General features: G+C 38.1%; 3 protein-coding genes across 3 annotated transcripts; 2 read left to right on the plus strand and 1 right to left on the minus strand.

The window, feature by feature from the left end:
* Nucleotides 1–5,042: 5,042 nt before the first annotated feature.
* Nucleotides 5,043–16,677, minus strand: LOC101315389 (cleavage and polyadenylation specificity factor subunit 1-like). The gene is made up of 26 exons (XM_004308111.1): nucleotides 16,343–16,677; nucleotides 16,071–16,217; nucleotides 15,461–15,614; nucleotides 14,743–14,878; nucleotides 14,182–14,327; nucleotides 13,794–13,889; nucleotides 13,658–13,710; nucleotides 13,380–13,511; nucleotides 12,846–12,897; nucleotides 12,608–12,727; nucleotides 12,078–12,212; nucleotides 11,683–11,811; nucleotides 11,325–11,402; nucleotides 11,077–11,202; nucleotides 10,566–10,660; nucleotides 10,196–10,392; nucleotides 8,950–9,692; nucleotides 8,745–8,825; nucleotides 8,596–8,661; nucleotides 8,391–8,468; nucleotides 7,745–7,975; nucleotides 7,461–7,592; nucleotides 7,145–7,321; nucleotides 6,624–6,809; nucleotides 5,858–6,243; nucleotides 5,043–5,627 (listed from the first exon to the last, which is right to left on the minus strand). The coding sequence occupies exons 1-26, from the start codon at nucleotides 16,669–16,671 to the stop codon at nucleotides 5,513–5,515; spliced, it is 4,320 nt and encodes a 1,439-aa protein (XP_004308159.1). The 5' UTR covers nucleotides 16,672–16,677; the 3' UTR covers nucleotides 5,043–5,512.
* A 1,104-nt stretch (nucleotides 16,678–17,781) lies between these two features.
* LOC101311238 lies at nucleotides 17,782–19,344 on the plus strand. The gene is made up of 3 exons (XM_004309219.1): nucleotides 17,782–18,016; nucleotides 18,100–18,374; nucleotides 18,550–19,344. The coding sequence occupies exons 1-3, from the start codon at nucleotides 17,782–17,784 to the stop codon at nucleotides 19,342–19,344; spliced, it is 1,305 nt and encodes a 434-aa protein (XP_004309267.1).
* Nucleotides 19,345–20,320: 976 nt separating this feature from the next.
* On the plus strand, nucleotides 20,321–23,554 carry LOC101311530. The gene is made up of 4 exons (XM_004309220.1): nucleotides 20,321–20,455; nucleotides 20,602–21,436; nucleotides 21,761–22,035; nucleotides 22,410–23,554. The coding sequence occupies exons 2-4, from the start codon at nucleotides 20,755–20,757 to the stop codon at nucleotides 23,217–23,219; spliced, it is 1,767 nt and encodes a 588-aa protein (XP_004309268.1). The 5' UTR covers nucleotides 20,321–20,455; nucleotides 20,602–20,754; the 3' UTR covers nucleotides 23,220–23,554.
* Nucleotides 23,555–24,511: the final 957 nt, after the last annotated feature.

The raw sequence follows: 24,511 nt of genomic DNA on the forward strand, positions 1-24,511 counted from the left end.
AGAGAGAGAGAGAGAGAGAGAGAGAGAGAGAGAGAGAGAGTAGTCAGACTCGAAGATAGTGTTTTCTAGTGGAAATATCTGACCCAGATGCAGCGGCGGCGCGTGAGGATTTTGGGAAAGCTATAGAGTGGTTTGTCTTCTCTGGTTGGAGACTCAAACACTGAGTTTTAATTTGATTGATTGGATCTCAAGCTAAATTTGTGGTGTGTTTGGATGCTAACAAACACTTTTTTCTTAGATGCTAGCTGTTTGTTTTGAAAAAAAATGGACGAGGGGGCCGGAGGGCCACCCCATTGTTTTGGTCTTTCGGTTTGATTGTTTATGGGAGATGAACTGAAATTTTTCTCGTAAGGTGATTAGTTTGTTTTGGTGTAAAGTACTTTACCGAAGGAGGAAAGGTACTTAACAAGAGCAAAAGCTTCTGTTCAAGAACAGGAAAAATGCATGTTGCAATTTCGTATGTCTCTATTTCTGCCTTCTCATAATACAAATCGTAATAATGTTCGTCAAATGTAACAAATTTTTGCTTAACTTGCCATCAATAATATGAGTGTTGATGGTTAATTATATGACAGAGAATTAGAATTACTGTAATGTGAACTTAAGAGTTTAACCGAATCGAGATTGACCCAAAACATGTGTGCTTCGGAGACGGTATAGTCATTATCATATCACTACATTCGGTCTACAAAATACTTATTCCAAAATGCTAAACCTTACTTTCATCATGCTAGTGATATTCTTCCTCCTAGTTATGTATATATATAGAGTCTCCATTATAACGATCGATCAGCTAGCTTGGCATGCGTTACTTAAAATAGTTCTTCGACTTATGATTCAAGTTCATCTATAAACCTAGTGATATATTCCATCATATATATGAAAAGCCAGGGTTGACTTGGAAGCTGGAGCTAGAGGTATAAATACATGTGGTGGAGATGCTGCAGTTGCATCATGAACGTTAGCTAATCCAATAATGGGTATATAGTAGCTAGCTAGAAAGACATATACAATGAAGTATTTGGGTGGAGGTGGGAGACGGACAAATCCCTAATGGGAATATTAGCTACAAAAGTTTTCCCCCACTGAGTTACTCATTCCACTTCACATGGTTAGCGGGAAGTGTGGTACTCCTTAATCGTTGCCTAGCTTATTGGGTTGGTGGATTCAATATTGAAAGGAAGAATGCGAGAGGAGGAAGAAGGGCTATTCATATTATTCATCTGCGCGCATATGTTCAAAGGTCTGAAGGAAAGGTTGGTCACTTTTTTTACTAGCTTTTGGCAAATTGGGTTAAGCTTTTGCCTGGCAATGGAAGAACAAACACGATTTCTTGTGTTTACTTGTCGGAAAATGAATAGGCAACTCTCACCCTATCTTACATCCCCATGTCTTGATTAAAGCGCATCCCTCCCTTTCTCTCCCAACACATTCAATTAAGTACTACTGCATGCACTGGTATATAATTTAAATTATTTACTTCTTGTTCCTGTCATATAGAAAATTATAAGGACAGCAACCCAAGTCTATCAAGTTGTGCTAGCTAGCTGCTCAGGAATTCATTCTCCTTTTCAATTGGTTTCGACTAGTTGCAGAAATGTAGAACAAGAGTTGACATCGCATGCATGCTGTTTCTTTTTCTAACTTCTTTTCCTTGCATCAAATAAGATCATGGAGACTAAATCTTCTAGTATATGTTGTTAAAAAGAAAAATTCGTAGTTTCTAAGTAAGGCATAGAGCCGATGTATTGGGGTATTACCATTACGAACATATCTATTTCTAATATATTCATCAGTTAATTTCTCTATCGAATAATGATCGAATTGATCTATTGTATTATACATATCCTAGATCAAGCTCAAGATATCGAAACGCAATCTCCGTTCAATCTTTCTATTCTTATCGTTTGCAGTTTAGGGTTTTAAGATGATAAATCTGACATTGGAGTTTGGAGAACGTGTATATACTGGTTAGTACTTTGAGTGATTACGGCCATATTTATTTGTACCAATATTTAAGCATATTATCTTTTGTCGTTCTACTTCGTTGCTAAAATCCACAGGCAACGGGATTTGCAGCGGTGAAAGTTAAGATCGGCAATCGGTAACTAGCTAGCTTTCCAAGAATTGTTGGGAAAGGAATCCCCCAACTTCCAGACCAGTCTATATATTCTAGGGTTTATAATTTGCATGGCGGCAATGGCAGGATGAACGGTTGCCACTTGGCAGAACGTGAATGGCCAATTGGTGAAATTTAGATTTGCTGAACATCGTACTATACGTACTCAAACAGCTAGCTAGGGTTTGCTAATCTCTATATATCGTATTTCTAAGTTAGAACACTAAGATATAAACAATTAGTTGGAGTATAATTTAGTCCAAATCAAACATTATTGATCGATGTTGTGTGTATTCCTAAGATTATGATTGATCAGAAAGAGATTAGATTGCGTAAAGAGGATTGGATCCAGGTTTTGACTGACCAACCTCTACAGCAATGTCTTCTTCTTACAAATGCTATGAACCAACAAAATATCATTGATCCAGATTCTTCAAACCTCAATGAAGATCTTAGATTCTCTACCGACAACATGAAAATATAATTCATGATCATAATGTATAGTTATATACATGCACTTTGTAGTTTTGAATTGCTCCATCCATTGACTTCGATCATTTCTGTATTTTAAACTAAAGGAGATGGATGATTTGCCTTTTTACTTATAGCTAGCTAGCTACGAATACTCAAATGCGTTACAGTACTTGTAGCTAGGATCTTCTTGTTTAGCATGTAATCGGATTTTCTATATGAAAGTAACCAAAACATGCGAACCACTTGAAGTTCTTGGGACAGAAATAGCTTCATGATAATCGTTCTTATCTAGTCTTTGTAGTGCCAAGAGGACTTTCATGTCAAGGATTGAGATCATCAAATACCAGCTAGAAGATCCTAGAAGAGGTTGATGATGATAGCAACTTAGCAAGTACACACAAGCTACTCAATATGGGGAGTCAAAACAAACCTTAAGCAGCTAGAAACTGGAAAGTAGATATCAGTGAATATAGAAATGGATGATCGATATCATGTGTGTTGCATCATGCGGACTAATAATCTAATTCCAAGGTGTGGCTAAGGCATGCTGGCTTTTCTAGCACGTACGCTTGTCACGCAAACCACCCAAAAACAAATGATGGAGGACATGGACTAAATTGGATATGGTCAGACTAACCTAAGTGGGATGCATATATGCACTAATTCAAAGTCTTATTTGTAATGCCCTAATGGGATTTGATAACATCATCCACAAAACCGAGTGATTGGTATATACCACTAAATGGTCAACAAGCACATATATATATGGTTGGAGCTATATCCTTCATCTAAAAAAAATCTTAGATCATATCGTAAATGTAAAAATCGTTTAAATGGTTGTTTTAGACAGTTATAATTATGCCACAATTTTAAAAGTAGTCCACCAAATCTACTTTGAAACCGATCGATGTATTTGTGCACGTAATAATTAGCAAAACGTCATGGTAAAAGAGAAATAATTGTTGGCTCCTCAATGTGAACGGGAAGGAGAAGAGAGAAAGGAAAAGGAAAAGCTGGTTTTTGATGGTGATTCGTGTCTAGAACCACTTAAGCATGGGGTGGCCGAGTCTGATTTGGAGAAGAGGCGCACCATGAGTAACTGGACTGTTCTTGGACCCATTTTACAAGCAGAAATTCAAAGCTGGTCATTGTCATAAGCACCTAAACACTTGGTGTTTAGCTCGCTCCTCCTTTTTTCTTCCAAGATACTTGTTGATGGGGACCTAAGTGACTCAGTGTGCAATGCTAAGATCCCACTCCAACAGTAGCCCTTTTGGATATTAATTAAGCACCCTCCAAAGGCCAAAATCCAATGGGTAGCCAAGCACAGTTGGAGAGAATGAATAAAGAAACTGTATTATTGAACAAAGATAAGAGGGATAAGAGATTAGTAATGCGCATGGCCGCATGGGTGAGGAGCTAGGGAACACTCCATGGCCTCTTGTTCATCACAATTCGAGGGCTTGTGTTACACTTTAGCTCGACATTTCTTGAACCAATTGGTCCCATAACACTACTATAATACAAGTAGTAGAAGAAGAAACATCCCCTTATTTCTTAAGATGCTCTTCATCTCTCTATTCATTCCCTTTGCCTAAAAGAGGTATATATGCACGTGAGTCATCATCATTCTATGTTCATATACATGGACTACATGAAGATGATTGCCGATCGAGCTAAACATTTCTCAGATGGATTCGGATTCTCTGCTTGAATTTAAGTTGTTTGAATTTGTTTGAATGTCTTATAACCATTAGATAGAGTAAGAAGTCATCTAAGCAAATCCAAACAACATAAATTTAAGTAGAGAAGTCAAATTCTTCTCAGAGATGGACACCCCCACTTGATAGTTTTCCGGTTTTCCCCACCATTTTTGTGGAGGAACTCTCATTCTCGGCTCGACAAAACTTCCGGCAACACCGTCTGTCTGCCATTCCCAAGTAAAAAGTAAAAAATCATGGAACTCAGTCTCATAGGATCCTCTTCACATCAAAATAGCAAACGCTAAACTTTCCCTTTGTGCTTATTAAAATGCTACTAATCAACGGACTGTCTCTAGATAATGAGCCTAGGCAATTCATTTCGGCGTCCCCCACTTCGTCTTCTGCATGTAAGGAGGCAACATTTTATGGTTGGCAATTGCACGTGGGATGTAGGGAGGCTGGGAAGGTTATACAGTTTTAGTGAATACTATAGTTTGGACTTTATTATTTAGTTTTATCGACGTAAGCTTTCGTGAGCCTAGCTGCCTTGCATTTCACAAGTATACTATCCACAAACATGTAATAGGAAAATCCCATCAAGATGATATCAAAATTAGTCTCAAATAATCGTTCCATTCTAACAACGTACCGATCCAAAACAAGGACAAAATGCAAAACAAAAAGAAACGTACAAGTCACAAAATGGATGTTAAGGGAGCATTGCGTAGATTTTAACTATATTTCCACACCATTGACAACTTGCATAACCAAAGCTGCTACTACAAAAACTTCGATCTCATCAATAATGCAAATATCCCCTACTTTTTTTTCTCCCTCCACCTCTTACCCGTTACCTGTTCTAATTACACAAATGGTATATATCATTCTCCCCAACAAATTCAAGTGCAAGTGCTAACGAGGTCCGCTGTTTGCTAAACTACTGGCAATATCACCGTGATGTCTTTTCAGGTGAATATTAGCAGAGGACAGAACTCAGCCTACGGTTAATAACTAAGAAAACCTTTCCTTGAAAGGAAACGACTTATTAGCACTAGCTGATATTGTTAGCAAGCATCTCTCAATTGCATCACCTAAAACTTGTGACTAGTTTTCAGTTCGCCCAACCATAAACAATGAGGGTGATGCCCGCTGCCAGGGATGCAGTAACAGAAATATAACGGGTTCCACCCTGCAAGCTCCTTCAAATTTGCTACAATCATAAGAAGCTCGTTCCCAGAGAGAGGTCGTCCAAGTTTGAAAGAATTTGAAGCCGAGTTGTCCCTATCTGTTGAGCAATCTCGAGCTGTTCCTCCAATGAAAGCATCTCATAACTGCAAGTATAGAAATTGTAGTGCAGTTGTTAGTGTTCAGTATTATCATGGTATCAAATACTACTAACAGTGTCTGCACAACAACTGATATAAGCCTCTTAATTAAATGTCTAGCTGTAACCGATATAAACAAGCAGAGCAAATGATATCCAACATCATTAACAAGATATTCTGAAGTTGAGACTTGAGAGACATGAAAAACAACCAAGAACTCAGAAGTCAAAACTTACTGGAATAGTAGCTCGCAGTCAACAATGCTATCAGGGCCTGGCCGATGAGCTTTTCCATTTGAACGAAACTGGCGGAAAGATCTTGGATTCAAACCAGCGACATGGGGAACGGCATCAACAAGCTTATTCTGTAATGACTGTAATCTTCGGAATGTCAACTCCTCTAGAGGGGCAATAGAACCTATGCCACCATCCAGGGTACCAAATAACAAAGCATAACGAACTGTTTTGTCCGAGCCTGGATTTTTTCCGGTTCGATCAGATGAAGTTGACAGCATCTGTAACCGCAAGAACTTGGTCACATGGGCACCGACATGGAATTCAGCCCTTGTAAGAAGCTTCTGGCCCCTCCAACTCTCAGATATCTTTGGTGCATAGTACAAAATCTGTTTTAGCACATACACCAGATTCAATCACAAGTAAAACATCCACTAAAAGCATCGAGTAATGACTAATGTTGCACAAAACTTTCCCAAGAATTATAAGAGAAATAAATAAGCTGAAAAAAGGGAAACGTTATACTAAATATACTATACTCTTTGTATATACCAAAACACTAGGTCGTCTCGAGAACTTGTATGATAGTCACATTGACCTTTTGTTATTTTTATTCAAAAGAATAAGGCTTTCAATTATTTTAATGTATAGCATGGTAGAACCCCCTGTATGCTTAAAGGGTGGGTGGTAGAGGAAGGCATCAAGGGGTGGGCGGTAGAGGAAGACACCTAAAAAGAATAAACACCAACCAAAATTACAAGGCACTCACCTGAATATTCTTTTGTGCATCTGCAACTGCAAGGCTCAGAGTACTTCCATCAATCAAAAACTCTGTGGCAAAACAATCAAGGTTACCGAAATCCTTGGCCAATAAATTGAGTTGAGCTCCCTGCTCCTTCCAACTGAGAAAGTAAATGCTTTTGTGAATGTCACCAATGAGAATGAAATTCTTGACCTGGAAACAGTGAATTTAGCCATTAACAAGGGTCATGCTAAATGAATTGAGCATACTATGCACACAGATGGACATGTGAGTGATGTGACCATGCACACACATGGAAACTTGTGTGCCTGTATATATATAACAATACATCTATTTTATCTGAGGAACTTCTAATCCTTGTTCCTTCAATTCCTTCTATTTTTAACAAGCAAATGAAAAGTTTTGACACATTTTAAATCTTCAATAGGCATATCCTTAACATATCAAAGTACAAATCTTAGTCACATAGTCAAGTACTGGTAAGGGGACAGTTAAAAGAGAAAGTTGAGTGAAGGAAGTATACTCACAATATTCAAGCTCACAACATACAACGGTGGAACATCAAAAAATGCAATACCAGTCAGATCACTACCAGTCCACTTGTGTAAGATAATTTTAGGACCAGAAGCTATTAATAGATTGCCTTGAAGCGAGGCCAATGCAGATATGGCACCTTTCAATTCCTTGGAGAAAACCTCTGAAACCTGAAATCAGAAATAACTGTAATTATCTCATAGAATTGAGACTCTGAAGAGAAGTAAAACAGGTGAAAGGTACCTATAAAGTTTGTACAGTAATAGATGGAGGTAAAAGAGTAAAGTAGTAAATGTTTTAAAACGGTACCAAGTTTTGAGGATTGTCAACATTATTTTCAGCTGAAAATAAAAGAACCCGTCCTCTACCAGCAACATCCTCCCCTTGAACATAAGCCGTCCCAATCGCTAAAAGTGTTTCGTTCTCTTTTGTCGTTGTATTCTGCAATGAAGTACATATGACTTATTTCGGGAACAGAAAAATAATATAATGAAGAGAATGAGATTGTCTAGAAACCAGTTTACTTTGGGCAATGGAACAAAAGGATAATAGAAAGCATAAGCTCTGCATAAAACAGATCAGGAGACACTTACAAACAGTGTAACTACGCGAACGGTAAGAGCATTTTCAGAAGTTTGCATTGGAATAGTAGCCCTAGTTTGCCAAGGACCACCAGACTTTTCTGGCTCCATAATCCGAACCTCAAATTCATCAACAGTATAAGTCCGGTGTAGTTCTTCAGGACTCAAATTATGATTCTCAACCTGATGGCTAAATTCTTGATCAACCAAAGATGATAGAACTTGATTCAGTGGCTTCTGAACCTGAACAACATTAATTCTCATGTATTACTCTAAATGTGTGTATACAAGAAAAGAAAAGAAAAGAAAAGAAAATCATATGCAGCGCAAACAAAAGTCGATCGTGCTAAGAGAGTAAAGCTAAAAGAATCTCTGTATGCAGAGAAACCGAATCCCAGTTAAAGAAATTGATATTTGACAAGCTTTGTGTAGATGTGTGCATTGCGTACCAAACAGGCTCTGTGAAATGTGGATAGGCAGTGTTTGCCTGTTTGGGTGCATGCTAGGCAACAATTTGAAAACAAAACCTCAATCTAAGACAGACATTAGGATTTCAGACCAAAGCAAAAAAAAAAAAAAACAGAGAGAGAGAGAGAGAGAGAGAGAGAGATCAGGATTGAGCAAGAAGAGGGGGTGCAGATAATCCAGATATACTTACAGGGATGGAAACTATAAGCGGGTATAAATTCTTCTCGGCAAAGTAAGTGACCTGGTGAGGAGTCCCTTTCAACGGAATCTAATTAAAACATGAAAATACATTAGTAAAGCATAAACATAACTAATAATATAGATGGCAGTACACACAACTGTTGGACTTAGTATAAACATAACTAATAATATACATTGTCCTAAGAAGTACCCACCTTTTGCACAGGCCAATAATTGTCATAGCTTGTAATAGATGGCAGTTGGCAGATCTTCATAATACCCTGGAAAACAGAGATAGGATTAGCCAAATGTGCAATCTCAGTTTAAGAACAAGTCTGAGAGAATGGAAGTATAGTGTACAGACCTCTGAGGTAACATAGATGAGTCCATGATTACAGTTAACATTGTGAAGAACAGTGAACGCAACAATTGAACCATCACAAAGCTGCAAAGAAAATAACACAGAAACACCATCAGGACAACCAAAACTTCAACTCAGTAAAAAGAAAAGAAAAAGATCATGTGGTGCCTCAATGATTTCCCCAATTCAGAAAGAGATGTTTTCTCACCTGTGGATGAACACGAATCCTCTCTCTGAAAACCATAAGCCAAGCTGGCCTTGACCCAGCAAGGAATAACCCTTGATTACCAGCAATATTCTTGAAAACAGTCATTCTTTGACATGAAGTTCCATTTGACAAGTCATTCCTAGAATATGTGTCCAAGGGGACACGAACAAATCTCAAATTTCTAAGCCTGGAAGCAGTAGTATTTTGTGATGAAGCTGAAACTTCAGTTTTTGAAGTACTGTCCATACTTTCATACAAGTACGCATGGTAACAAAAAATCATTCCATCATTCAATATCCCGAAAAGGAAAGGTCGGCTGTGCTGCCCTGACCATCTTTGCATGGTCAGCTCTACAACCCTCATATTCTGTAATTTCTCTTTCCTGCTCAGGCCGCTCACTTCTTCAGAGCTTTGGCTCTTTTGTGGGTCTCCCATAAATGTGTCAACTAGGAGCGGCTTCCCAGATACAAATTTCTCCACAGAGAAGACACAATTAAAATTTGGTACATCAAATATTTCAAGGGAGCCGCTTTCATAACAAATGACACAATATACATCACCCTGGTCATGTAATACACCATCAATGGCCTCATCAATGCCTGTAGAAAGCCAAGCATCAGTACTTGACTTCCGGAGCCAGGGCTCAGGTCCTTCATCATGATACAGTGTACAGGCAGATACTAATTTCTTTGAGCTCTCGAAGGCGGCTGGGTTGCTTACAGAAACAGTGCACGAAGAAGGATCTGCAAATCAAAATAAACATGAGCTGATCCAGGTTTATCCATATAAACACGGAGCAGAATAATTCATGGAAAATGAAAGCAATACATCAACTGATCAAAGAGATCGAAAAATAAGAATACAAGATAAATAGTCAGGCAATTGGGTATTATATAAACATCATAATATTAGTACAGGAAAAAGTATTGAATTCTCTGACACAGTTCCCAACATGCATATGAATGAATAGTTCCACAATACAGAATTTTGATGATTATCAGACATGCAGATGCATGCAAAATTCTGCCCTTTTAGATTATACAATGAGGATTTTAGTAAAATAGAATATTTACTTTAGGCTCCATCTTTTTGTTGGAACATTTAAGTATCAAGGCAATAAGTAAAATAGAGAGTTCAAAGCAATGTTCAAGTAGATAGCAAAGCCAACAAGAGAAACCAAAATATGAGTGACAATGACAGCAAGCAGAATCATGTGTAAGATTACATAAAACTTGACTACAGATACCTCCAACCAGAAGCCGAATACCACCATCAGACATTCTCAGCAACACATATGGATCAACAATAGAAACAGACAACACTGTGGCACTCTCAGAACCGCTGCCTGATTCAGAGTTTGACGCACCAAAGCTTAAGTCCTGAGTCATATAATAGCCTTCTAGAATTCGAGCACCCCTTTCATAGATCTGCACAACTCGACGCCTAAAAATTCAAATAGGAATTAGCATGAATATGAAAACCACCCTTGTCCTTTAAAGTTGTAGATCCGAATGGAAAGGAAACACAAGTTAAATACACAAAACACAATGTATAAGCCAGCTGATGAGAAACATCTTTAAAAGAGTTGAAGCATGTAATAGAAATTACACAATCACCTTCCAAACAAATTCCCGGCCGCAATTGTTCTCCCTTGAAGAAAATAGTCAACCTTATCTGTGACTTCACTCAGATGATCAGCTGTTTCAAGTACCTAGTAAAGGAATGTTAAAGATTACTTCAAACGCAAGTCCAACATAAACTGTAAATATCAAACACTACAGTGACTGAGCTCTTCCTGGCATGAACAGAACTGTGTAGGCATTAATCTGTGCGAAGACCATATGACTCCAAATGTTTCAAGTAGCTGGTTTTGGGGATATAAGCTGGTGGGCAGTCAGTGGGTGTGCTTTATTAGTCTGATCATCTATACTGAGACAACATCTACTAGAGGACCCTCTTTAACACCCTAACCCAAAGACCGTATTCTAAAATATACATAGGATTTACAAGTAGCTCATCATTATCATTTTATAAAAGACGCACATTTGAATGATTCATTATGCAAAGCTGAACAAAAAAAAAAATTATCAAAAGGTTTAATATAACATAAAAGAGAAGATGACTGACCATTGTACGAGCCTCCAGACTTATTATCAAAAATGCATGATACTCATCATCATAAGACTCAGCATTATGACCACGTGCATTCTTGTGGTAAACAGTCCAAATTCCCTTGCAACCTGGTAGTGCAACCTGTTAAATACAAAAAAGAGTAAGGGGAAAGAATTATGGTCATTTTCATTTGATCAACTCTTACTGAAAATGGATATTAACTACAGTAGCAAGACATACAACCAAAATAAATTACCAGATACCTCAGTAATCATTTCTGGACGAATTGACTGACGAAGAACACAGAGTGCACCATTCTTCCCATGACCCGAACAGCACACCTAAAAATTATCCCCAAAAATAATTACCAATCTATTTATAAAACAATAACCAACATTGATAATGTCAATTTCCCAAATTACAAATAACAGGAAAAAAAAAAAAGCCAAGTAAATTCCAAAATGGCCTAAATGTTGCCTGATTAAGGAAATAAGGAAGTGAGCATTTAATCCATTTCCAGAAGGAGCCTACCGGAACCAATTCAAGAATAAGCATATAGCCCATTTTCATATCAAGGTAAACTTTTGTATATAACAAGGGGGAGTGAGTTTAACAGATTACCAGTTCATAATTACTCTGTTTAGCGATTCCAGTAGCATTTGCATCTGCATTTATCCTTAGCCCGTAGGAGAAATCCTTCAAAGGACCAACATTAACCAAAGAATCCCTGACTGCAAATGAGAAAGACCTCTGCATATACCGAAAAGAAAAATTATTAATATAAGTGACAAATCATAATATAAACACTAAATCATAACATATTGTATTGTTAAATATGTAATAAAAAGAATATGAAAGCACATATCATTCAATTCATATTTAAATGATCTTTTCTGTTTACAATATCTCATTCTGCAACGGCAGAGATCCTCTCACTGTTTTTTCATTAAAAGTTACCCGTATGAAACAAACCAGGGAGGTTAGAAACATAAACAGGAAATGCATTCTTCCCCAACCTGAGCTGATTCTGCATTGTTTTGAGCAGAGCCATATAAAGAGAGCTCCTCGCCACTAATCATGTCTTGCAATGCATCAGAAGATGACATTCGCAATCGCTTAGCTGATGGGGCATCACCTTCGATATCTCCTACCTGTAAAATTAAAGCATGAGGAATGTTTCTTCATCCATTCAAACACAGAAACTATTGGAAAATCAACTAAGTTTGCAATTAGTAAAGATCAGAACGATGAAAATATGTGAAAAGATTTCGCTCAACATGAAATTAATCAATAATTTGAAGATTCAACAACGCATAAGAACAAAGGATGCAAAATTTCCCCACTTCAAAAACTTAGTCTTTTAAGCAGGGAGAAATTAAAAGGGTCTAACAATTAAAGATCTAAAAATGAGTAAATATCAAACAAGGGAGCTAAATTCAAATTCCATTTACAATAAGCAGGCTTCAAAAGAATGATTAAAAACAGGAATTACTATTAACTTTTTACCAAAGAGCTGATTCGCTGAACTAATGATTTCAACACAAACCTCATCCTTCAAATCAGCTGACAACATTGAGGCCCCTACTCCACTAGTAAACTGCACAAGCAAACTGTCTCCCAACCGACTGCCTAAAAAGAATAATGAATTTCCAACTGTTGCGATTCCCTACACAAGAAATAGCCGATTCACTAAAACTACAATTAATATTATATTATATAAAGGAACAGAATAACTTAAGAGCAGGATAGCAAGCAAATTAGGCCAATGAGAAAATGGAACTGACCGATGTAAGTACTGAAGCTTTAGACTTTGAAAGATCAAGTCTGTGCACAACCCTGCATATAAAATAGGATCATTGCAAACTTAAGAAAGATGACCAATACAATATGTATATATATACATGTAAGTGCGTGTATATATATATTTTATATATTCACATATGTATTTCCTACTACTATGCAAGCGGAAGAGAAAAGGTCAAGCCACTCATGATCATCCAAGGTATGCCACATCCAACATCTTGTGGCATTACTCCAGATCATATATCAATAATAGCCTAATAGGCCAGAATTAGTATGTCAGCAGGAAATAGGTTCCTATTACCATTTCCAAATAACCGGATACTAAAGTGAAATGAATCAAACTTCAAAACCCTTCTTTCTTACTCACACACACACACACACATTTAAGAGACTCGTAATTATAGTCACTCAGTGGTGTCAAAGAACAGGCAAACGAGCTCTGCTTCTTCACACAAAACAAAACTAAGAAAACTTTCCAGGCATAATCATATAATAAAGTAGATGTGATTACTGACCTTCCATCATAAACAAGGGTGAGCAATAAGAGCTCCCCAGTTTTTGTAGACAACAAAATGACATCATTCGACAACCAACTAGCATTGGCAGCATCGAGCTCCACAGTAAAACTAGATCTTGGCATCTCTTGACTGAATCAAGCAGAAAATATTAAATATAAGAAAAAAATCTCGGCCTCACATGAGCAATTTTTTTTGGCGAGAATGAATCCAAAGAAAAGGAGGGAGAGAAGGTGTCTTTGTGTGTGCAGTAACAGAGAGTGAGAGAGAGTTGAGACCTGCTATCAACAGAACCAGCATAACTATTTAATGCCAATGCACATGAAGCCGACTGCATGAAATTGGAAGCAAACCCTTCAAAATATGCTTCAAACCTTCAACTTTTGACGTTCCACTCAAAAGAAAGTAATTTACCTGACTATGATAATGAATAGAATTTGCACTGATGACAAGAACACCACCAATTGGAGATGGCACAGCAAGTAGCTTATAAGCATCATGTGGGAGATTCTGACCAAAGAAAATTGAGAAAAATAGAGAATATAAGGATATCTTTTCATATCACTACTTCCATCCATATATGTTCTATGTTCTCCGTTAATGAAAACACAGGCAAGACTTTCAACTTTCAAGAAAGATATTCCTTCATACTTTCATGTTCAGCTGATAATTTGAGCAATAATATTACAGATTACAAGAATTTAAATCACATACAACAGACCAGAAATTTGGGAAATTTGTCAAGGTTGTTCCAAAATTTTCAGATGAGCTTAATTTCTTATGGAACTCTTATGGAACTTACAATAGCTGACCATATCAGAGGATGCTGCTTCAAAGTTGTGCTGATACTAAGCGCGGAAATCATACATGTATGGTGCTTCCATGAGACACGCCCAGCCCAAGTAAGCTCCCGCTCATGAAGGATAACCAAAACGGGCTCAATGTAACCTATAAAAATCTTATTATGTGAAACTTTTGATCATAAAACTTCAGAGGATGCTGCTTCAAAGTTGTGCTGATACTTAAGGTATAAAAGTAACATATTTGTTTTATGTCGCTTTGTGATTTCAATATAAGCAAATATGAGTATTGATAACCAATTAATTATCACTTCTTCTGAAGGAATAAAATGATTGTGCTGAACTTAAATTTGAGGATTTGAAATTGCAATTTCTCCCAAATTAAAATTTGCCATATTTCAAATAATTAAATTTTTAAAATCTCATTATACAAACTTCACTTAGATACGGCAATTCTCTGATATGGTTGTACAATTTGAAGGTAACAATAAATAAAAAATATTAGTCTACAAAAGTCATATTAATCATTAGGCCTTTAAAAAGTTATTGTTGACCAAACTAACCATGTACAAATGTAAAATCCTTTACATGCTTCATGTCCATGTCTCGTAGACTAATAATGTAAGATGACTCAACACGAGCAGAAATTGCAGCACCAGATGCAAACCCATCATCATCCCCAACCAAACCATAGCCACCCTGACAACAAAGACATCAAAGTCAATAATAAGGGGAACTGCCTTCAAATAAAAATGTTTGTCATGTATGTAGGTATTGACAGTTCATGATGCCATCTAGTCTTGTACCACTGTACTATAAAACTTTCTGATCAAGGCACACCTGCACTAGATGACCTTGACAGATACTTAAGCATGCTACTAGCAAAGGCATACACTGCGTAAATACATACATGGTTGCTAAGCCAACAAGGTTACCCTTTTTATCACATCAGAATCCTACCATTTATATAACAAGAATGAAAACTAACTTCTTGTATCATTTATTCATTTTGTTTCAACATTACATGACATGAGAGCCAATATTTTAACAGCACCTTGTTAAATATCAGGGACAACCCTAACTATTACATAGCCAAGTTAAATACGCTTTTATAATGCATACAAGTCAAAAATTGCAGTTATTGCTAACCCAACAATGTTTCCTTTATTTTTCATATCCTATAATTGATATAGTAGAAAAAAGAGAGATTTAGTATTATAAACTTTTCAGGATATCAACCATTTAAAAAAATAATAATAAGTTAAGCAGACAAGAAGAGACCTGAGCAGCTTTAAGTATTATCAGTTGCAAATCATAAACAAGAACACCTCCACATCTGCCTTGAGGATCAACCTTTACTGATGGGCCTCTTGCAAACGATTCTCTACCTCTTCTCAAATGAAGCCACTCTGGGCCCTCAAAGCAGTGCATAGAGCTGGAAGGGGAAAATCAGAAATGATGAATCTAGATCATCTTGCAAAGGGAAAAAGAACTAAAAAAAATGAACAAACTAATGATTCTTATGGTTGGAAGTATCAACTTAAACCAAGAGTGTCCATACACATTTAGAAACAGATCACTTGAGCCAAAGTCCAATCACATTAAGGAAGGAAATAACTTAAAATCATGGCACAAATTACAGAGTTTAAGAGACTTAATATGCAGCCAACTTATGTTGTCGGTAACCCAATTACAGTACCAAAGTCTGCTACTGCAGATCAAGTATACAGTTTGCAAATTCATAAAACACACTTCAAATTTCAAGGCATTATGGTTCACTATCATCTCCCTTGTACAGAATTTCATATTTCAAAGGACTTGATCAAACTAAGGTTTATTCAACATAACATTGACCCAAATACCAAAAACAATGCAGACAAGAGTAATGTACCTAGTGCGAAGTCCATGAATCGAATCATCAAACTCTAGTACTGAAATTTTCGCATCTTCGAAGGTTAAGATAATAGCATCTCTTCTTTTAGAACCATCACCACCTCCACTAGATAACACCGCCATTGTCATCACATTGCCGTGCAATCTGTAACGCAATTACAACCACACAGATATGAAATCGAATCGAAAACCTCTCAGCAACTAGTTCCAGTATAAACTCATTCAGCTAATTCGAGCAACCGTGAAAGCATTTAGTTAGGGCAAAGATACCTGTAGTGACAGACGAGTTCGAGCGAAGCTCCGGCGACGCCGTCCATGAGACCGCCGCGTTTGGACTCTCCAGAAGCTCTAGACCCCCTGGCGGTGTCTTGCTCTTGGACTCTGACGACGTAGACTTCGAGGACATTCGCGGCGGTGACGACGAGGTTGGGGACGGGGCCGATTTCGCGGCGCGGGGCGGGCCAATCGGAGTCGAGGTCGTCGGTCTGAATCTGAGGGATTCGAGGGACGAAGTCGGCTCGAGAATGCGTGATGAAGCCGGCGGCGCAATTCTCGATGCCCGTCGGCCAGTGCATCATCTTGTGCGCGGCGTAGCTCATCGTCGGCGGAGAAGGATGACGACGGTGGCGGAACGCCTCTAGGGTTTGGAATTCGAGAGAGGTTAATGGGGGTTTAGGGAGAGAGGATGAGCTTTGAGGTCAGGAGAGATAAATTAGAGTTTAGAGTGGTTTGAAGAGAGTGTGAGACTGAGAGTGAGGTTTTGGGATAATTTCTGGGTTTGGCGGGAGGACAGGTGGTCATGAACTCACGATGGGTTTTTGACACCGGTCGAACCGGCGGTTTTGCATTTTACTTTTTTTATTGCATCAAAAGACCGAAATTTACGACCATCGGTTATGGTTGACCGGTGGTTGTAAATTAAAATAACATTATATAATCAAAGTCGAAATAACAGTTTATGTTGAATCTTTTTGAGTATGAGACTATGAATGAATAATATAAGAGATATAATTCTATAAATATCAATTAAACTGTCAACGGATATATTACATGTGCTTGAGTCAAACTCTACCTTCTTCTAATGAATGCACCTGATAGTTTTAACTCTATCTTCTTCTAATGAATGCACCTGATAATTTTGACCGTGTGAATTCTAAAATCCTCACCATCGACCTTAACATTTTACGTTTGTTTTCTAAGGTGTTCAAAGCAGTTTGACATATGATCGTTTCTTAGTCTTGAGAAATAAGTTTCAAGCATTTCATCGTTTAATGGATTTCAATTTATTTTTGAGTACTTCAATTGTATCATGGAATTTGCTGAAGAGTCAAACAAAGTTTCAACTAAGATGAAATATGTAAGTTAAATAGTAACTGTTTACTCTCAAACATCAAGTAAACTGTCTTTGGCTCTTTGCACTTAAACAGCTGACGCTGTTTCACTCTCGGTAAGTTATATACTTATTGCAATGAATCCTAACTTACTGCAACACTTATTTGGATTGTTACACCAATACCTACGGTAAACCGTTACATACGTTTCTCATACAAAACTATATCACTGCACTACGATATTAGAGATAGGAGCCATTGGTGCTATATTCTCGAGTCTCATCATTCATATCCATGCATATATAACAAGCAGACATCAACAACGGCCTTTGTGTGTGCACAAGAGTTATAGAGATCTCACTTGATTTTGGAAACCAAATGACTTGGGGATCCTCAAAAAGTTATAGTTCAAAGACTGGTGCCTATCCCAAAACCATAGTTTCTTGGATTTTCATTTCAGTTGCAGGATTGGTATTGCTCAGAAGTCTGGTTTCTTGGGACTTAGAATTAAACAACACCCTAACTTCCTCGTATTCCAAATCCACGAGTGTGCCAACGTATTCCAAATCCACGAGTGTGCCAAATGCAACAAGCATTCCTTCATTCGATTCAGGTTCCTAATCGATTCAGGAAATTTCGATTACCATTGTTGATTTCTTGCTTCTTGCTAAGCCTGACTTGTATTTGTACATGTAGATTGTGATCTGTATGATGGAACATGGATTCATGATCCAACGATTAAACCAGCTTATACAGAAGCATGCCCTTTCATGTCAAGTAAGCTAAAGTGTCAGGCGAATGGGAGGCCTGACAAGGAGTACCTGAACTGGCGATGGAAGCCTTCTCAATGTGACCTTCCACCGTTTGATGGCATGCAATTTCTTGGATTGCTGAGTGAGAAGACAATAGCTTTCATCGGCGATTCCATCAGTCGAAACTTTATGGAGTCCTTACTATGCACTCTCCAACAAGTATTTACCTACACACTTTTTAATCTACATCTTAAATCTAAAAAACAATCACATTCGTCTTTCTGAACTTGTTTGTCACGCAATCAGACATTACATATACTAATTAGACATAAAAGATATATCTTAGATATAGTCATGTGTCTGCTAAAAATTGGTGTAATGTGCATTTCTGCAGGTAGAAGATCCAGTAATTGGAAGCAACCGTAGAATGAAAATCTACGATTTCGAGAAGTCATTTGTGAAAATTGTCCGAATTTGGTCGTCGCGGCTCATCAACGAAACACATGGAGATTTCAGCACGGATGGTGTGTCAAAGCTCCATCTCGATGTCCCGGACCAACACTTCATCGATCTAATCCCACAATTTGATGTGATTGTTCTTTCTTCTGGCCCCTGGTTTGAGAAACCAGCCATGAAATTGTTGAACAACGAAGTTGTGCGCCTAAATATGACTCAAGCATATGGGATCTCAGTGGAAACAGTTCTCACTTCAATAGTAACTCACCCACAATATAAAGGGATTACGATTTTGAGTTCTTATTCACCGAAGCATTTTGCGGGTGGGGATTGGAATGAAGGTGGAACATGCTCTGGAAATGTGATGCCAATTGGTGCAGGAGAGTTGGTGGAAAATAAAGACACTAATAAGGCCATGCATGAAGCCCAAGTAATGGGGTTTAACAATGCTATTAAGAAGAAGAAAAATAAGTCTAAGTTGAGACTAATGGATATCACTCAAGCCTTTGAGTATCGCCGTGACGGGCATCCGGGTCGGTACGACAACCCGACAAAACAGACACAACCTGGACCGGTCAGAAAGTCTAAACCCGAAGATTGCTTGCATTGGTGCATGCCGGGTCCAGTTGATACATGGAACCAATTTATGCTTCAGATCTTAATAGACGAAATCGAGGGTAAACAAATAGTGGCGGACGCAGAAAATTTTGAAAGCGAAGGCAAAAATTCTTAAGCCTAAAGTAAAAAACAGTCGCCTCCAATCTCTAGGCAATTGAATTATGTTGCCACTTCTCCGATGCAAGAGTTTTTGTTTTTTTTCTTTTTGGACGAACAATGCAAGAGTTCATGTGTTCTAGTTTCACAACTCTTGGATCAGTTTCAACATCAGTTTCTTTCATCTTTTGATAAGAGAATTTTCATTTCATGCAATCATGCCATTTCAACATCAGTTTCTTTCGTCCATTTTATGACGGGAAGAAAAATGGAAAGCTTCACTAATAGACAAATTGAAAAAACAATTCAGTCCAATTCAATGAGAAATCCAATTAAATGGTGCAAAGAAGTCGACATTTCCTAATTATTTGCTGAATGTGATTGACTTGTGGTCATTACGACGACATGTTTGTTTCTTCCTTCATTATTGTTTTTGATTTTGATGGGCAATGAATTTTAATTGATATTTTTTGTTTGTAAACTCGAAATGAGACGGCACCGATAGTTCATCTTTCCTAAAACAAACCAATCGATCTCATTGCCCTACTCTTTCTGCAATATTGGTGTGTTCTTTCTTGCTTATTGTATTTTGTATCATCATCGTCAAAGTGCACGTCGGTGTTTTGATTCTTAGCTCGAAAACGAGTCTAAAAAACCGACCGACCTGGACTCTCCTCCTCCGAATACGTGTCAACACAACACCTCGTGGTTTTGTCTCCTCGCGTCCCCAACACCACCCAGGGGCACAACCGTAACTTCACCCCGCCCCTCCACACACACACTCTCCCTCTCTCCAAAAACTATAAACAACTCCGAGCAAAACAAACACGATCACGGGATTTAACCTCGCTTAATAATCTGAAACCCAATATTTTACTGTAAATCTTTCACCTTTGAATCTCTGCTTATTATTTTAACCCCAAAATCCTCTGATCCCAGATCTTCAGCTCACTCCATTCTTCGTTTTCTTCACCTCCTAAAATAGAAACTCCCGGTCGGAATTTCACTTTTCCGGTCAACTTTTCCGCCTCCGAGAACCATCTCTCCCGGTTTCCGGTAGCCCCCACCGCCACGGAGACCGCTCGGTTTCCGATCTCCGGCGATCCTGGATTCGTTGAGTGTCGATCAAGGTACTTGTTTCCTTTAGATCTTCAACCTAATTTCGATTCGTAAATTCTACTAATTTTGCAGTGTAATTAAATCACGATGTGTTTGGCATTATGTTAATTAATTTCTGGATGTAAAGTTTGAGTCTTTAATTACATTTGAATTCCAGGGTTGCTGGAGGAGCTGGATTAGTCATAACTAGTTCTGTCCTGAATTTGAATAGAGAGTTTGGAGTTTAGTGGTGTTTTGTAGCCATTTGTACGAGTGCTTTTGGGGTTTTCTGGGTAGTTGGGTGATTGTTAGTTACTTGATTTGGAAAGATATGACTTTGGCCACGCCCAAAGGCTCAGTTTCGATGAATCAGTACCCGAAAATTGTTTCCTGGATTGGTGTTTCGGTGGCAGGGTTGGCTATGTTTCTGCTTTTTGCTTCATGGGTTTTAGTTTCGTTCCCAATTGGTTCCACGGTTTCGGGGTATTTCTATGGTGTTGATAGTTTGCTGAAGCTAGAGCTTTCCGGTACTTCAGGCAATCAGAGTGTGGTTGATTCGCCTATTCCGAACAATGTAGTTATGTCCGACAAGGAGGAGACGTCCGAGTCTAGTTCAGAAGTTCCCACGAGTTTAAATAGTCCGGTGGATGGGTCGGAAGGTAAAGATGTGAAAGATCTGCCAGATGTGCCGGTAGTTGATGAGAATGGTGCATCAGGGAAACCGGTTGATACACAAGTGCCTTCTGGTTCGAGTAGTTCTTCAGCTGATGAGAATGTGGAAACAACTCATCAGACTTTGTCCAATGATACCAACTCACATGTGTCCTTGAGTACAACTCACAACGAGGATGAAGATGTAGCAAAACCTGCTCTTGGATCATCCAATGTTACTGAAATTTCTGTGGTTCCGGAAACAAATGATAGTACTCCCTCTTCTACTGATTCCAAATCAGGAGGCAATCCAGCTTCATCTGATCTGCCCAATGATGCAAGTAGTGGTTCAGTCGATACAGGTAAATTTCCTTTTATTTCATTCATTTTCCATGTTTGCTGAAACATGACCTGTTTTTGTAATCTTTAGACTCTTTGTCATAGACAATCTCACATGCTTCCATGTGCTAGAAATTTATCTAACAGATTTACTTTCACGTCTAGAGTCTCTAGTTAACTCCTCTGCTGTGTTCCTGACCCAATTTTAGACGTTCTATTTATGAGACGAGTAGCAAATGGCTTTAGCTAGCACGTTCCTTCCTTTTTAAAGTTGCATTTGTATTATTTGTCCTTATCTCACTGCTTCTTTGTAAGCTTCTAACTTACACTTTGTTGGTATCATGTAGGCTGTGATCTGTACCATGGAAGTTGGTTTTATGATCCATTAGGACCACAGTATACAAACAATACATGCCCTGTCATAACACAGATGCAAAATTGCCAGGGAAATGGGAGGCCCGACAAGGAGTACGAGAACTGGCGATGGAAACCCCTTCAGTGTGACCTGCCACGCTTTGATGCCAGGAAATTTCTAGAGTTGATGAGGGGGAAGACAATAGCTTTCATCGGTGATTCTGTTGCTCGAAATCACATGGAAGCAATGTTGTGCATTCTCTGGCAGGCAATTATCTATTCTTATTTTTCCTATACTCGCATACGCATTTTCTTCACACAAAAAAAAAAAAAAAAATTTGTATTTACATTCTATTTTGTACACATGATATCCACCATCTTCTAACTTCTTAGACACATGTGCTCCTGTGAGTCCGTTGACAAGTAGTTTGTTGGAGCTATTTGCTGCATTCTCAAAGGGACAAGATTGGTGTCATTGACTGTCTATCCTCTGGTTAAAGATTTTAAGCAGCAAATGAAAAGTTTAACCTAACATAAATTGATCTTGTAGGCCTCGGTCATGTGTACTGTAGTCATGACACAGACAATATTAGTTTTACTAATACAGTGGTGCTTACGCTGTGTGTTGTGTGGTGTTTGCAGGTAGAAACCCCAAGAAACCGGGGCAACAAGAAAATGCAACGATATTATTTCAAGTCAACAAATACTTTTGTAGTCCGTATTTGGTCCTCGTGGCTTGTCAAGCAGACATCTGAAGCATTTGATTATGCCCCAGAGGGTGTGGCCAAACTCCACCTTGATGCCCCTGATGACCGCTTGATGGATGTCATACCACAGTTTGATGTTATTGTTTTCTCTTCTGGCCATTGGTTTGCTAAGCAGTCTGTTTACATCCTAAACAATGAGATTGTAGGAGGACAGTTGTGGTGGCCAGATAAATCGAAGGACATGAAGATTAACAACATTGAAGCATTTGGAATATCGGTTGAGACGATTCTCACTGCTCTTGCTACACATCCAAATTATACAGGGATTGCCATTGTTCGTTCCTTTTCACCTGACCATTATGAAGGCGGGGCTTGGAATACAGGAGGATCATGCACTGGGAAAGTAAGGCCTCTTGCAGCTGGTGAGAGAGTGGAAAATGGCTTTACAAATATAATGCATCAAAAACAGGTAATGGGCTTTAACCGTGCAATAAAGAAATTGACAAACAAGTCAAAGCTGAAATTGATGGATATCACCGAAGCTTTTGAGTACCGTCATGATGGACATCCAGGTCCATATAGAAGCCCTGACCCGAATAAGCAAACAAAGCGTGGCCCTGATGGAAGGCCGCCGCCACAGGATTGCTTACATTGGTGCATGCCAGGTCCAGTTGATACTTGGAACGAATTTGTGCTTGAAATCATAAGAAGAGAATATGAGGACACCAAGAACTCATCTTCATGAGAGGTCCTTGTTGTGTGTGAGCTTCTTGCTGGGGTCTCTAAGTGGAAGATAACTGGTTAGACATCTGTTTTATTTCCAGACTTAGAGCAAAAGCAAGAGCAAGAGAAAGAGCTTCCACAATAGCATTTTTTATATTCTACTAAACAGCTTATAGAGAAATTATATATTGCACTAGATCTGAGGATTAGTGGCTAATTCTGTATTTGAAGAGTAATACTAGCTTAGTCATCAAAATGATTATGTAATCTAGTATAGTAAGCACTTTCATTTAGGTTGTACTACTGTCATACATTTCAATTTGAATGAAGAAAGAAAACATATCGATTTTCACTTTCATCTGCATTGTGTTTTACCCCATATTTTACTCGCTACTCCTTGCCACGAAGTACTCTGCTTATTTTGGGTGATGTACTTGGAAAAATTTGGGAATTACTTGTACAAAAAAAGGGGACCAGAGTAAATTTCAAAATTTTCATATTGTAGTGATGCCAGTCAGCTCTAAAAGAACAGCTTGTCTTTGTAATGATACACTAAAAGGTTGGACAGGAAAATGTTCCAAGTGAATCAATAATAGAAACTCTTCATACGAAATTAAGATGCAAACAAACGTTCTTGAGGTGTTTATAAGATGAACAAAACACATACCAACCTTCGAAAAATGACAATTCTAATATCTTTACAAAACTCGGTAGTCGTAAACCAAATTTGAGCTCGAATTATAAAAAACACCAACATATTATGTTTATCTTTAAGTTGTGTATTAATTTAATCAAGAAAATAAAATATTATTAAAATAAAATTTCTAAATGACTTAAAAAATTTCAATCGACATGTTAATCGTATTATTTATCATCAATAACACATTAACATTCAAATTTGGAATATAGGACCGTTACTTTTCATATGGACAGAAAAGAAAAGAAAAAAAAAGAAAAAAGAATGACTACAAAAATGGAGAGCGTTCAAAATTAATGAGCTAACGACCCCGTATGGTTTAAAAATTAAAAACACTATGATGGATCTGAAATATTTCCGTTTTCCCTCCTACTCTCGCCAAATGTCCTTATCCCCTCTCCTCTAGCAAATCACCAGCCAGATAAACCCAAACCTTCACTTTTCCATTCACGTGGCGAAATCCCATTAGCAGGCGTAACGGAAACTTCTGTAAGCCCACAACAGCGGATCCCACCCACGCCTGGAGGTGAAGGATTTTGAAATTCAAATCCTGTTGGTGGCTTTGTTCCTGGAGAGAGAGAGAGAGAGAGAGAGAGAGAGAGAGAGAGATAAGAAAT

This window comes from Fragaria vesca, linkage group LG7 (assembly GCF_000184155.1).
Source record: "Fragaria vesca subsp. vesca linkage group LG7, FraVesHawaii_1.0, whole genome shotgun sequence".
In the NCBI taxonomy this organism is placed as follows: Eukaryota; Viridiplantae; Streptophyta; class Magnoliopsida; order Rosales; family Rosaceae; genus Fragaria; species Fragaria vesca.

Excerpts from the sequence above, each read along its gene's own strand:
- LOC101311238 (XM_004309219.1), top strand. The coding sequence starts at position 17,782 with ATGACTTGGGGATCCTCAAAAAGTTATAGTTCAAAGACTGGTGCCTAT. Across the intron at positions 18,017-18,099 it reads CATTCCTTCATTCGATTCAG|ATTGTGATCTGTATGATGGA; the intron begins GTTCCTAATCGA and ends TTGTACATGTAG. Across the intron at positions 18,375-18,549 it reads TACTATGCACTCTCCAACAA|GTAGAAGATCCAGTAATTGG; the intron begins GTATTTACCTAC and ends GCATTTCTGCAG.
- LOC101311530 (XM_004309220.1), top strand. The coding sequence starts at position 20,755 with ATGACTTTGGCCACGCCCAAAGGCTCAGTTTCGATGAATCAGTACCCG. Across the intron at positions 21,437-21,760 it reads TAGTGGTTCAGTCGATACAG|GCTGTGATCTGTACCATGGA; the intron begins GTAAATTTCCTT and ends GGTATCATGTAG. Across the intron at positions 22,036-22,409 it reads TGTTGTGCATTCTCTGGCAG|GTAGAAACCCCAAGAAACCG; the intron begins GCAATTATCTAT and ends TGGTGTTTGCAG.
- LOC101315389 (XM_004308111.1), bottom strand. The coding sequence starts at position 16,671 with ATGAGCTACGCCGCGCACAAGATGATGCACTGGCCGACGGGCATCGAG. Across the intron at positions 9,693-10,195 it reads TATTCGGCTTCTGGTTGGAG|ATCCTTCTTCGTGCACTGTT; the intron begins GTATCTGTAGTC and ends TTTGATTTGCAG. Across the intron at positions 7,593-7,744 it reads TTCGCGTAGTTACACTGTTT|AATACAACGACAAAAGAGAA; the intron begins GTAAGTGTCTCC and ends ACTTCATTGCAG.